At 53.3% G+C, this 12,835-nt stretch overlaps 1 protein-coding gene across 2 annotated transcripts in view; it reads left to right on the plus strand.

Annotated features, from left to right (window-relative positions):
* Positions 1–715: 715 nt before the first annotated feature.
* Positions 716–12,835, plus strand: part of NEDD4L (NEDD4 like E3 ubiquitin protein ligase) — a 122,857-nt gene continuing 110,737 nt past the window's right edge. For both annotated transcript variants that reach the window (XM_068424362.1, XM_068424363.1), the window contains exon 1: positions 716–815. In XM_068424362.1, the coding sequence (XP_068280463.1) occupies positions 768–815 (48 nt within the window). In that variant the 5' untranslated portion in view covers positions 716–767. The remainder of the gene's footprint in view (positions 816–12,835) is intronic.

Consider the following 12,835-nt stretch of genomic DNA (forward strand, 5'->3'; position numbering starts at 1 on the left):
AGCTGAAGTGGGACCCGATTCTGCCCACGAGTGCCCTCGCTCCGCACACCCGGAATATTCCGTCTCCTTAAGGCACACGGCGCCGAGGGACGGAGGAACGATCGCCCCCGCCCGCGCGGGCTGCTGCTCCCGGGGCCCGCCTTGGCCTACACACCCCCAATCGCTGACTGCGGCCGCGGGGGCCGCCACCCCGCACTGCTGCAGCGGGGCCGCTGCGTCGGGGCCCCGCGTCGCCCCCGGGCTCCCGGGGCAGGCCCGCTCCCGCCACACAGGCCCGGTGGCGCCGCTCCCGCCCGCCGGGGGGCGCCCGCGCCGCGGCGGCCCGCGAGGGGCGGGGCGGGGCGGCGGCGCGCGAGGGGAGGGAGCGTGAGGGCGCCGCGCGTGAGGGCGCCGCCCCCGCTTTGTGCCGCTCCGCTCCCGCGCGGCGGCAGCGAATCAGCCCGGCCCGGCGGGGCTCCCCGCCCCCGGCCGCCGCCCCCGCGCCTGCCCGCCCGCCCCGCTGGGCCGCCGCCGGGGCTCCCCGCCGCGGGGAGGACGCGTTCCTGCGGCCGCGGTGAGCCTCAGCCGGCGGCGGCAGCGCGGGCGGGCCCAGGCGCCGCCCCCGAGCGGCGGCCCCGGGCAGCACCGCCCCCGGCCCCTTCCCGCCGGCGCTCGGCTCCCGGCGGCCGCCTTCCGCAGCCCGCGGGCGAGGAGCAGCAGCAGCGGCGGCGGCAGGAGGCGGCGGGCGGCTCACCTGGGCCGGGCGGGACGCCCCGCGCGGCGGCTCCATGGCGACCGCGGCGGTGGAGCCGGTCTACGGGCTCTCCGAGGATGAGGTGGGTCGGGGCGGGGGGCTGGGCCGCGGCCACCCGGGGCGGGACGGGGCCGTGGGCGGTGGCGTGGTGAGGGGGTGTGCGTGCCCGCGCGTGCCGGGGTGCGGGGCCGCGCCCGCCGCGGGGCCACCGGCGCCCTTCGCCCCATCGCCGTTCGCGGGGCGGCGGCGGGGAGCCGGCCCCGGCGGGCAGCCCCGCCGGCCGGGCGAAGGTCGAGGGTCGGTCCGGGAGGGCGCCCGGCGAGCCCGCCCCGCCCCGCGGCCGCCCCACGGGGCTCCGCGCCCCCGCCCGGCAGCTCCCGCGCGGGGAGACGTGGCGGCGGGTCCGCGGGCCGAGCGGGGCGTCCTGTCCCGGGGAGCGCCGGCAGGTGCGGCCGCCCGCCCCGCGCCCTCCCGCCTGCAAGCGGCCGGGCGGTGCCCCCGCTGCGGGGGGCGGCTGGAGCCCCCCGGCCGCCCCGTGTCCGCGGCCTGGCTGCCCGGGGGGGGACCTGGGCGCGGTGCCCGCGGGGGGCCCGGCGGCCGGTGCGCGGTCCCCGCCGCAGCTGTGCCCGGCTCCCCCGGCCGGATCCCCCCCGCGGGGCTCCTCAGACGGGGCTGGTGGCGAACAAAGAGCCGGGGCTGGCGATGGCGGTGCCCCAGCCGCTGCTGCTGCCCCGGCCCGGTGCCGGGGCTCTGGCCAGCGCCCGCGGCGCGGCCCCGCCGGTGCCCCCGGGAGAGGGCCGGGGCAGGCCGCCCTGCTTGAGGGGAGGGCGGCGGGCCGCGCCGTGCCGGGAGCCGGTGTCGAGCACAGCCTGGTGCCTGATGCAGATGGAGCTTGATAAACTAGGTAGGGCTCGTGATAACTAATCTCCGTGCTCTGGCTCTATCAGCCGATGTCTTCTGCAGAGCCATATGCGGTGCTAACACATTAAATATGCATAAGCAGAACAGTCCGCTTTATCTTACGTGAATGTTAAAATCGGTAGTTAATGCCCTTTTTATTTCATTGCCCTGGCGAGGTGCTCCTGTGTCTTAGTAGGCAGTGTAATAAAGGGACTGGCTGCGTTAATGTTCTGTGATTTCAGCATATCAGCTCTTAGCATCGGGCATGTTGCTTGCCCGGGTTGTATTTTTACAGGAGTGAATAATAATAATAATAATTATTATAACAATATTACATCCTGTTTTATGGGGCTGGACATGAAGAATCTGTCGGTCTTTTTGTGGTATGGAAGAAACTGGCATAAAAAAAAAAATCTTCTGGCTGTAGAAGCTGCCAGACAATTTTATTAGCTATTATATTTGAATGGCACCAAATCTAGATGTTTAATTCTAATTGGAAAGGAGGTTCTTTGGCTGGAGTGCTTGTTTTTATAAAGGGGGGTGGTTAGTTCTGCTTTTGTTGATTTATGAAGCCGTGGGCGCAGTCTGATTTAACATGCTCTGCATGTGTGTGAAGGTAGAGAAGAGGCCAGAGCGGCTTGCTGTCCCAGTGTGGGCACCCCAGAACACTGGATCGGTGGCGGTTACGTGCTTTCACGGATGGGAGTGTATTGGCAGTCGTGGTCTGTGAGGGCAAGGGGGACCTGTGAGCCACCCTGCCGTGTCCCGGGTAGGTGGCTGAGAACCTAACGCCGGAGCCTGGCTGCTGCTGGTTTTGTTGTGTGTGCGCTCGCCGATGTCTTTTGTCCCTGCCTCTTTCCTTGACATGTGCTGGTACTCGCACAGAATGTTAAAGAGAGACGAAGCCCTGGAGAAATGCGCCGGCCGGGGTGGCGGTGCTGCTGGGCACTGCTCTCGCCCTGGCGCCGGGGTGGAAGGGGGCTCGGGAGAGCAGGGGCTGTGGCTGCAGTGGTGCTCCCGTCCCCAGCTGGTACTGGCGACCTGGCCTGCTGAAGGGTGGCCATGGCGGTCCGGGGAAGGAGAGGCATGTGACGCTCACCTCCCGAGGTAAACCCACGCTGTTTGGAAACAACTGCTTGGAAAAGCAAGGCTTTGCCCTCTCCGCGGTGACCCACGGTGGTCCCACGTCAGGGGTGCAGTGACGGCTGCAGCCACCCTACCTGCGAGGAGCAGGGACGGGTTCTTTGTTTGCTGTAGATTGTGACGGGCACCTCACAGAACAGAGCAGTGATGGTCTAAAAATGCGCCAGGAGACCAGCTTTGGTGGTAACGACGTCCCATTGGCCTTGGCGTGGGCTCTTCACTTGTCTCTTTGTTTTAAAAGCAAAATCTCTTTGCTAGTCTGGAGAGGCTGAATCGTGTATGTGGACATATTGAGGCTCTTCCTCGTGCTTTGTTCCTGCCTCAGTTTGAAGCACAGTTTGCAGTTCACTCGTACGCTTTGTGTTTTGTGTCAAGCTCTGAGTAGGCCTTGTGTAGGCCTGCCTGCCCCAGCACACTCACTGATCAGAAAAGGTAGTTATTCAAGCATAAGCTAGGCTTGCTTAACAGCTTCCCATAAAAATGGCAGTATCTCTTACAAATAATTAAGCATAGGCTTCACTTCTGCTTGAGCAGTAGATGTACATGTCGGTGGGCCTGCTCTGTGTCTTAAATGAAGCGTGTGCGGAGTTTGTGCCTACATTAGCCCCTGCAAATAGCTGTAGTTCTCAGCGGGTACCTTCAGTGCGGACATCTGTGCTTATTTTGTTGGAGGGCTCTGACGGGCGTTGAGGCGCTCGGCAGCCGAGGGACGGACTGAGTCACGGCTGACAAGCCAGCCATCGCGCTCAGCCGCTGTCAGACTGCGTGCTTCAGATGCTGTCTTCATCAATCTGCCTCTTTGTAAATACGAGCTATAAACATTTCAGATTAACCCATTAGTTAAAGTTGTAAATCGATTTCACTTCCTGTGAGGTTTTCACTGAGAAGGGTGAGGCTAGCGCTGGCGCAGGTTGCCCAGAGAGGTGGTGGGTGCCCATCCTTGGAGCTGCTCAGAAGCCATCCCGAGATGGTCCTGGGCTCTCCTCGAGCGGGGACGTGGGCCAGGTGACCTCCAGAGGTTCCTGCCAACCTCAAGCACTCTGTGAGCCTGTGAAATGATGTTTACATAGTCTACTGGAAGCTTAGGTGCTCTCATGCCATCTTTAAATGCCAGTATATTTACAAACTGACACCCCTTCCTGGGCAGAGCACTCCTCTTTCCAGCTGAAGCTGTGTATCCGTTGCACACGCTTGGTTTGCGAGACAGGCGGTTGAATGCATCAGGACTGTTGATTTTTAGGAATTACTGGAATAGTCTCAAAATTAATTTGCTTTTTAGTCGGCTTTATTTTTTTTTCTGTAAGAAGAAAGGAAATAATATGTCCCTTAGAGAAGTACATCTCCCGTTCGTTTCAGTTTGGGTTTTCTTGAGAGGCAAGTGATTGAATGTGGCCCAAACAAAACAGATGTTTCCACAAGTATTCCCTTCCCCTTTCTCGGTGTGCTTGGGTGGAAGAAAAACTTGCAGCTTCTTGTGTCTCATTAGGTTGAATAAATGATGTTTCTTCAGAAAAAGATCCTTGAAGAAAGAGTATATTTTAAAACATAGTCAAAAAAGATTTTCTATGTGGAACTGCTCTCTCCAGTTCCAGCAGCCTTCTCTTTTCAAGTTCTATTCAACTTCCATGACTTGTGATTGAACAAACTGTAATTACAAGCTTCCTACTGAGATGACATTTTGTCGTGCATTAGAAATTGTCAGAAAGGAGCTTATGTTCATGAAAATATCTTGATGCGTGAGATACAATTTCACATGCCTTAAAATAAACAGTTCTTGATATAGTCACTGCGGCTTAACCTTTTTTCCTCATCTTAATTCTTGTGCACTGCACTGGGCGAAGCTCTGTGTGTGAGAGCCGAGTCCTGGAGGATTTCAAGACGTCGGGGGCCGCTCTGCTTTTCATGAGATGCTTTTGGTAACTACAAGCCAAGAGTTTCCAGGTCTGATGGAAATGGTACCTGCGGAGGGGATGAATTCCTGTAACGCACGGGCTTGTCTGTGCTTTGCCCAATGTCAGGGTAAAGAATAAACACAGGATTTACCCTCACGATGTCTGGTGAGGTGCGGCTTGGGCCGTGGGGTGGCAGGGGCAGAGCAGTGAGGGGCCAGCTTGCCCCCAGCCCCATCGCCCCGCGCTCTGGCTCGGCCCGCCGCCTACGTGGAGCGGGAGGCTTTTATGGAGGAAAAACCCCTCGAGTTTGGCGAAGGGCGCTGTGAAAAGAGAGGGCTGTTGTTTCTGCTCTGAATATGCCGGTTATATAAAAGCATAACTCTCTCATCAGAGCGTGAGCAGGGGCCTCCCTCGGCCGCAGCAGTGACACAGTGTCTTAGTAATCAGCGATTCAGAATAGCAACTTTTTTATTGACTTTTTAAATGGAAAAAAAAAAAATCTGGATTGGTTTTATAGATTCTAAGTGCATTGGGTTCCCAGGGATAGCACGTAAAACTTTAAATGAAGATTAAAAAGTCCAGATAAGGAAGCATTTAATAAATGAAAAGGCTTGCATATCTGCTTGTTGTGGCATAATAACGCAATTAATAGGCTGTGATTCTCAGTAGGTCAGTAGGCTTTTATAAAAGCTTGCATTTTAAACCTGCTTTTGATGAGTTACCAGCATATTTTGGCCACTGTTACTAAGTAAACCCTAGTTTTAATGTAAAATTGATGTAAAGACATTTAAGATGTTTTGTATTAAAATGTGTGTGTGAGGGAGTGAAGAAATTTTAGTTCTATGTCTGTGCCCACTCAGAGATGGCTCTGTCTCTCCTCCGCCCTCCTCTCTTCTCAAGTGAGCAGGTTATTTCGGAGTCCTGTGAGCGCAGGCGAGGGCTGGTGCTGCAGGTGTCTGACCATGGCTTGGCTGCTGCTGGGAAGGGACAATAAGCATCTGCTGGGCTGTGTGCTCAGGATCCATGGTGTGGGTGGCCATGGGAGGGCACTGTGTGATGGTAAATGGCAGCTCCAGGTTATCATCTCCTTCTGCACAGATACCCTTGTCCTGGGAAGCAAACGTGGACTGGAGCCCTGCGCCTGTGGAGCACAACCTTCTGCTGCCCCAGCGGCCTTCCCAAGGGCAGGGCGCAGCTTTTGCTGGGGGTTGTGTTTAATGAGGCTCTAACAGGGAGTTTTGTGTTTTGTTTTGAAAATACAACCAGGCATGCTATGAGGGCCAAATGATTTCACCTTTCAGAAGGGAATAAATAAATATCTTAGGATGTTATGGGAGGGAAGAGTGCACCGCTGCAGCTTCTGGGTTGGAGTTGTGTCTTCAGACAATGAGAGGTTCAAGGGGCTATAATATTTATCCTTTCCAAACCAAACACAGCTTGTTATGCAAGATGGACTATCTCCCCAGGTGCTGTGAGATCCAGAGGCCACATCAGAGGTGGTGGGCCTTGGTGCTATTATCTTGATTCATGTCGTACTTGTGGGTGATGCTGCATGAAGCCCAAACAAGGCATCTGCCGTGGGGGCTGTGCGAAGCAGCTGTGTGCCTGTGTCCAAGGTCTGATGCAGATGCAGCCTGTTTGGCAGCTAACTGGTTTCAGCTGAATCAGGCTAAACTGACAACCACTTAGTCCCAGGGGATTATATGGGGCCAAGACCTCTTGCTTAATTAAACTGTGGCACATGGAGCTGTTGGAGCGAGTCTAGAGGAGGCCACGAAGATGCTCAGAGGGCTGGAGCCCCTCTGCTATGGAGACAGGCTGAGAGAGCTGGGGCTGTTCAGCCTGGAGAAGAGAAGGGGCTACAGGAAAGCGTGAGAGGGGCTTTTTATAAGGGCAAGTAGTGACAGGATGAGGGGGAATGGTTTTAAACTGAAAAAGGGTAGATTTAGATGAGATATTAGGAGGAAATTCTTTGCTGTGAGGGTGGTGAGACCCTGGCCCAGGTTGCCCAGAGAGGTTGTGGCTGCCCCCTCCCTGGCAGTGTTCAAGGCCAGGTTGGATGGGGCTTGGAGCAACCTGGTCTGGTGGAACTAGGTGGGCTTTAAGGTCCCTTCCAACCCAAACCATTCCATGATTCTATGATATAAACTGGAACTCTTCTGAGGGAGCTGGAAACCCTTAGGTCTTTGAATAGCAGTGAGGGATGGATTCCCTAACAGCTTCAGTCAATAAAAGGTCGGAGGTGCTACGTCAATGTGCAGAAGTGGTTTGGTTTAGCTGTGTAAATTTTGGTGTCGGGGAACGGAGAAAATGTCACTAACTTTCATAAATTTCTTAATCTTCTGCTTTTGCTGCTACTTCCTCGTAAATGTTTGTTTTAATTGTCTTAAATTAGAGTGTTTTACTGTAGCAGTAAATAAGTGCTACTAGGAGCGCAGGGGCAGGTTGGGTGACCTGCGCACCGGGAGAGAGGAATGTGGTTTTACTGCTGTTGTGCTCAGCTCACCTGGGACTTGAGCTGCTGCCATTTCGTTATCAAACCTGCCAGGGGTTGTGCCTTCAGCCGGGACTGGAGCTGCAGCTTTCAGAAGCACTTAACCCGCTGCCATGCCAACGTTTCCCAGCACGCGGCTCTCGAACTGCGAGTTCCTAATGCTGGAGCACTCCTTCCCCTGTTCCTTCCGTCTTTTCCTCTCCCCTCCCATAAAGAAGGAAGAAAAACAAAACCTTAGGAAAGGGATTGTTTTCGGCAAAGCAGCAGCAGTTAATTCGTAATTTGTTTTAAAAGAAGAGATGTGGTTAAATTGCCCAGACCTGGAAGCTAACTGCAGGTAAAATAGTTTAAAAAAAAAACCACCAAAACAACCCAAAGTCCCAACAAAACAAATCAAAAAAACTTGATTCTTGAAATGTATTATGAACTGTCTGTCTGCCAGGTGATATCTTGACTGGGCAACAAACTCAATGTGTGTATTTGTAATTGTTCGGGTTTTCCTCCCTCTGTTCTTTTAACCTTAATTCCTGTGCACTGGCAGGATGTAGATGTTTGTCAGAATCCTGATTTCTAGGAATTAGGAGCTTTGCCTGTAATCAGAAGAAATAGCTGCAGTTCTGAGAACACTGGCGGGATATGAGGAGTAACTCCATGAATGAGCTGTGCTTTGCACTTAAGCTGTAGTACCTTATTTTTGTGCCTGACCACGTGGGTTAGTGCTGGTTTGCTGGTGCCATGCCAGCTCCAGTCAGGTTTTCTTTTTTTATTGTCGTTTATCTGCTGGAGAAGAGCATCGCAGCTCAGACGGTGCTCTGCTCTTCCCTTCCCCTGCGCGGAGGGTTGTGCTGGTGTCGAAGGTCTCTGGAGGATGAGGAAGCGTTTTATCTTCCAAGAATGAGGTGATCTGCACAATAAACAACAGCAAGGAAGAAGTTTTTTGGGAAACGTCGAAGGGAGGAGAGCCAAAGGAATTTGTCTGGGTTTGTGCTCTGCTTGCAGTCCTCCGCCTCTATTTATCCAGTTTCTCTGATGAGAGAGAGAATATCAAGTCGTCTTCATGCCGCAGAGTGACTTACGTAAACTGTCATCAACTTTTGAAATAAGTCAACAAAAGTATTTAACTTTTTAATCATTGAGAAATTACAATAGAGACATTGCTTCACATTCTCAGTATTTTATTTTTTTCTGCTGAACACCAGCCAGGCTTCTTTTCTTCCTGGATTTTGGTGTGTCTGTAAGAAATCTTGCTTCATTTCTTCTGCTAAATGAAAGCAGAGACATTTCACTCCAACTTTTTTGTCTGTTTGAACAAACCTAATAAATGACCATTTATTTTTTTTCAAAAAAACCCCAAAAACTTCTTGGCTGACTTGATAAGTTTTCGCCACCCCTCCTTATGGCCAGCTAGTGATAAGGTATCTGGCCAGCGTGTAATGGAAACCAGAGTCTTGCAGTCATCAGATCCTGATTCCAAAAAGAAATAATAGTAATGAAAAAAAACCTGAATGGAAATGAGAGAGTGACTTTCTGTTATAAACAGATTGCTTCACTTTCTTGGGCTTGAGTTCAGAGATACAGATTTGATCTCTGAAAGGTCCATGAGCGTTCAGTCCCTGGGAGCGGTGAGAGGGACACACGGTGTGTGGACAGACCCTTGTGTCTGCGTTCTGCTGCTGATGCAGCCGTGCTAACAAAGCAACAATCGCTGCCTTTGAAAGCTGGTTCGGTAGGATGGGGAGTGGGGGTTGAGGAGCTGAGCCCCCGAGGTGTGTGTGCTGGGAACTGTTGGGGTGGTTTTTGAATTATTTATAATTTTTCTTATTGGAATGCCAAAAATAAGTATTGTGTGTGTATTTTTAAGAAGTACATCACTACGTTGCGTTGTACTGAGTAGGGAATTTTACCATTTTTAATGGCTGCGGGTATATTCAAACCAGGCACAAACAGTCTAGGCTTTGTGGAGTTACTTATTTAAACTGGTGGAAACGTCTTGAATCTTATCAAGTTACTGACCGAATGGTATCATTTTCCTTATGGTTGGGAGATGTTGACCAGCTATGACAAAAATGGTTGCTGTCAAGATGTGATTTATTTTTTGTACATCAGAGGAGCTAAATGAACATGTTGTTGAGCTGAAGTGGGGAGGATGGATGGCTTTGCTTTCCTGTTACCCTTCCTTGGCTCCAGCTGTGATCCCTCCCTGCCGTTTGTGCTGGCACTCTTCTGGTATGGAGGTAAATTGATACTGTTTAGCCAAAAGGCATTAAAAATAAATCACAGTTTAGGACAGGTTGGCTTTCAGCTGTTCCAGTGAGTTAAATTTACCTGCTGTGCAGTCACAGTCCTGCAGTTGTCTCAGGTAAGTGGTGGAGGTGTGTGGTTGGATGGGCAGGAGAAAGACCTTTATCTTCATCCTTGCTCTTTGTTTTGTTTCAGTTCCATCTGGTCAAGTCTTGTCACTTAATATTTTGTTCCTCATTTCCAGCATCTATAGAAAAAAGCTAACTCCTGGAGGTGCAGTAGGGAACACAAACATAATGCTGGAGATTCCCGTGCAGGTTCAGCCGGGATGTTGGGTGAATGACGCCTGCTCCCGCAGCCTTGGCCCGAGGAGGCACTTCTTGTGCCCGTTTCTCGTGCGGAGGAGCTCTGCGGGGTTGTTTTCCCTTGCAGGCCAGGCTGGTCTCAACAACACTGTGACACAGCTGTGTCCTGGCAGTGTCCTTCACGGTGACTCACCGGTACTCGTTGTTTGAGCAGAGGCTCATTAGATAGCACAGTAGGTGGGATGAGTCTTGTTTCGTGCCTTCTCCGTTGGTAGTACCTCGTGGTCTTGCCCAGCAGGAGGGCTTTCTCCTACTGTATTGTCATCTCCTTGGCTAGATCTTGTGCTGGTTCTCGCCCACAGTTCTGGTACTAATCCTCTTCTAACAGTAATGGTTGATAAGACGCTTGTAGGAGATGAGTCCAAGAGCATTCTCATTAAAAACTAGATACTCTCAAGCTGCTGATACCCTAGGAATACCACAGGTGTTTCTCCTTCCTCACAAGCTTGTTTTTGGTTGTGACCATAACCAGCTGTTTAACTAGCAGTAGTCTTTGCTGTACTGTGTCAGTGTCGCTTCACTGAAGTCTTGATGACTAAGAGTTGCAACATCTTTGTGCAGCAATTTATTTTCAACTCATCAAAGAAATACACTGTTAACGTCATGCGGTGCTACCTGTAGTAAGCCCAGAATGTTCTACCTGCTGCGTACCTCTGTGTGCCTGTTCCTCAGTTTGTAGTACTGTTGTAGTACCGCTCAGCCCTGGGGCAGGGAGGTTGAGGGGTCACTTTTGAAGACCCAGCTGGATGGAGCCCTGAGCCAGCTGGTCTCAAGTCAGTGCTGACCCTGTGGGAGCTGGAGCTTTGCCTAGAGACATCCCTTCCAATCCAAGTTATTCCATGACACTGAAGTCTCCAGGGCTGCTGAAGTACTCTAACAGATGTATAGCTTCTCAGAGCATGGGTTTTTACACTTCTCAGAGTTTATTGTATTCTAGATTTATGGTCTGTGCCTCGGTTTATCCTACTGCTTAGGAGGCGGCTTTGGGCTGACTAACCAGTTGATTATTTTTTTGAGTGCTTTTCTGACAGTAACAGCAGTCAAAGCCAAGTTTAAAGAGCCTTCTCCTTTGCCCAGTGACCATTTGCTGAAGGAACCAGTGGAGGCTTTTGTTGGGTTTGGGCTTCCTTGTCTGGCTGGCTGTGTACCCGCACGAGTGAGCCCGCGGAGCACCAGTGGCATGTCAGGACTTGGGTTGTGCTGCGCCGATGCTCCCTAGTGCCACGGCAACTTGGGAGGGGGGCAGAAACAGAAATGGGCATAACCTGGCCACCAGTGAGGCTGGGATAAAGGTTTGAAGGCTGGACATAACCGTGGGGGCCAGTAGTGCTGTCCTGACGGTGCTGTCCTGTTGCCCCTTTTACCCAGAAGGTACCTTCTCCTCCTGTGGTCTCATCAGCATGATAAAGGAGCTCGTGCATTTTTCTCCTCTGGTTTGAGGATGTGATTTCATCTGTACCCAATCCAGTGTAAGGCCGGGCTGCACCCACGGGGTGGTGGCTGTGCTTTTCGTGAGCCCGGGGAGGGGCAGAGCTGGGTGCAGCGAGGGCCGTCCAGCAGCCCCCCTTGTCCCGCGGGTGCTGGGCGTGCCAGGTCCGGCCGGGCTGGGGACGAGGTGAGCGCTCTCCTTTCCAGGGACGTCCTGCAGTCGTAGCGGAGCTCCTGCGAAGTGAAGCCGCTCAGGCAGGTTTGTTTTTCTCTCGCTAGTTTCTGTTGTAGTTTGAAAGTCAAACGTTGTAAAACAGACTGCTGCTAAGTGGTTACAAGCTGGTGTGGATTACCTACGGGGTCATTTGTCACTGTGCCTGCGTGCTCTTCGTGCAGGATCCTGGGAGAGCCCCTTCTGGAAGCTGTCAAAGCCACGGGTCCTTCATAACCGTGCACGAGCAGCCTCAAAGTCCTCAGAGTTAAGATGGTAAAGTTTGTAGCTAATGTGTTTTCAAGTGTTGTGGAGATCCCCAATATCCTGTGCCTACCTGAGTTCCTTTTTTCCTCATTGTCCAAAACCTGCGTTGGAACTGGTGCATATTTTAAAGCGTTTCAGTCATGACTTCGGTCGCTGTGTTTTGATTGACGTTGTTATTAAAGAAACGCCTCTGACACTGCCTTGAATTGATCTAGCAAAAACTTGTGGTGTTCTCTTGTCCTGCTGGCACTATGAAAATTTACCTTTCATCTGTTGTGCTGCTGCCACGGAGTCTGATTTTAAGTCCGATCGGTTCAGTTCTGAACTCCTTGTAACTGCGTTTGTTTTTCTTCATCTCACTCCCGTGAGGGATGACTGGAGGTGATCCAGCGCAGGTAGCCCCAACCCGCGCGAGTGTTCTGCGCCGCTGCCAGCGAGCTGGCTTGGCTGCCGCGCTCTGCGTGCCCTCGCTTGTCCCTGCCCAACAACGGATGGAGTTTTTGTTTCAAATTCCTGAAACTTGCACAAGCAGCGAAGCCATTAACCCGTGCAGCAAACCCCGTGTGAGAGGGAGCTCGAAGGAGGGTGGTGGAATGGCTGTTGCATCCTGTAGCGGTGACCACCTTTGGGGTTCTGCCAGCTTAGGCTCTGTGCAGGCGTTGGGAAATGGAATTGGGGTCCTCAAAGCGGTGTGCTCCAGCTTGCCGAGTTACCCGTGCGGGCAGCGCTCGATAGCGCAGGAATGCGCTGCAGGAGCACGGTGTGTCATCGCTGGCGTTGCTGTGGAAACGTGAGGTTCAGCCCCAGCTGGTTTCGGTGTGTTTAACGCTCGGCATCCCGATGTTTATCGCAGAGGTGAGGCAGCGTTGCAGCTCATGTCCACCAGCCCTGGTGTGCGATTCCAGGCTGGTGGACGTCGGGGCTGTCACGCCGCTGCCGCCCGGCACCGCGCTGGTGCCGCTGGATGTCTGGCCCGAGGTAGCTCCGGTCAGGAGGTCAGACGGTCTTCAGGTGTGTCCTGGGGCTGGCTGTGCTCCCCAGGGCACCCTGTGCTAGCTTACCTCGGGGGGTGGTTGGGGAGCACGTGGGCAGGCCGGGGCTGTGCCGCGGCACAGAGCTCGCCGGGAGCCCCTTGCCTCGGCAGAGCACCCTCTGCGGCAG

This window comes from Nyctibius grandis (assembly GCF_013368605.1).
Source record: "Nyctibius grandis isolate bNycGra1 chromosome W unlocalized genomic scaffold, bNycGra1.pri SUPER_W_unloc_2, whole genome shotgun sequence".
In the NCBI taxonomy this organism is placed as follows: Eukaryota; Metazoa; Chordata; class Aves; order Nyctibiiformes; family Nyctibiidae; genus Nyctibius; species Nyctibius grandis.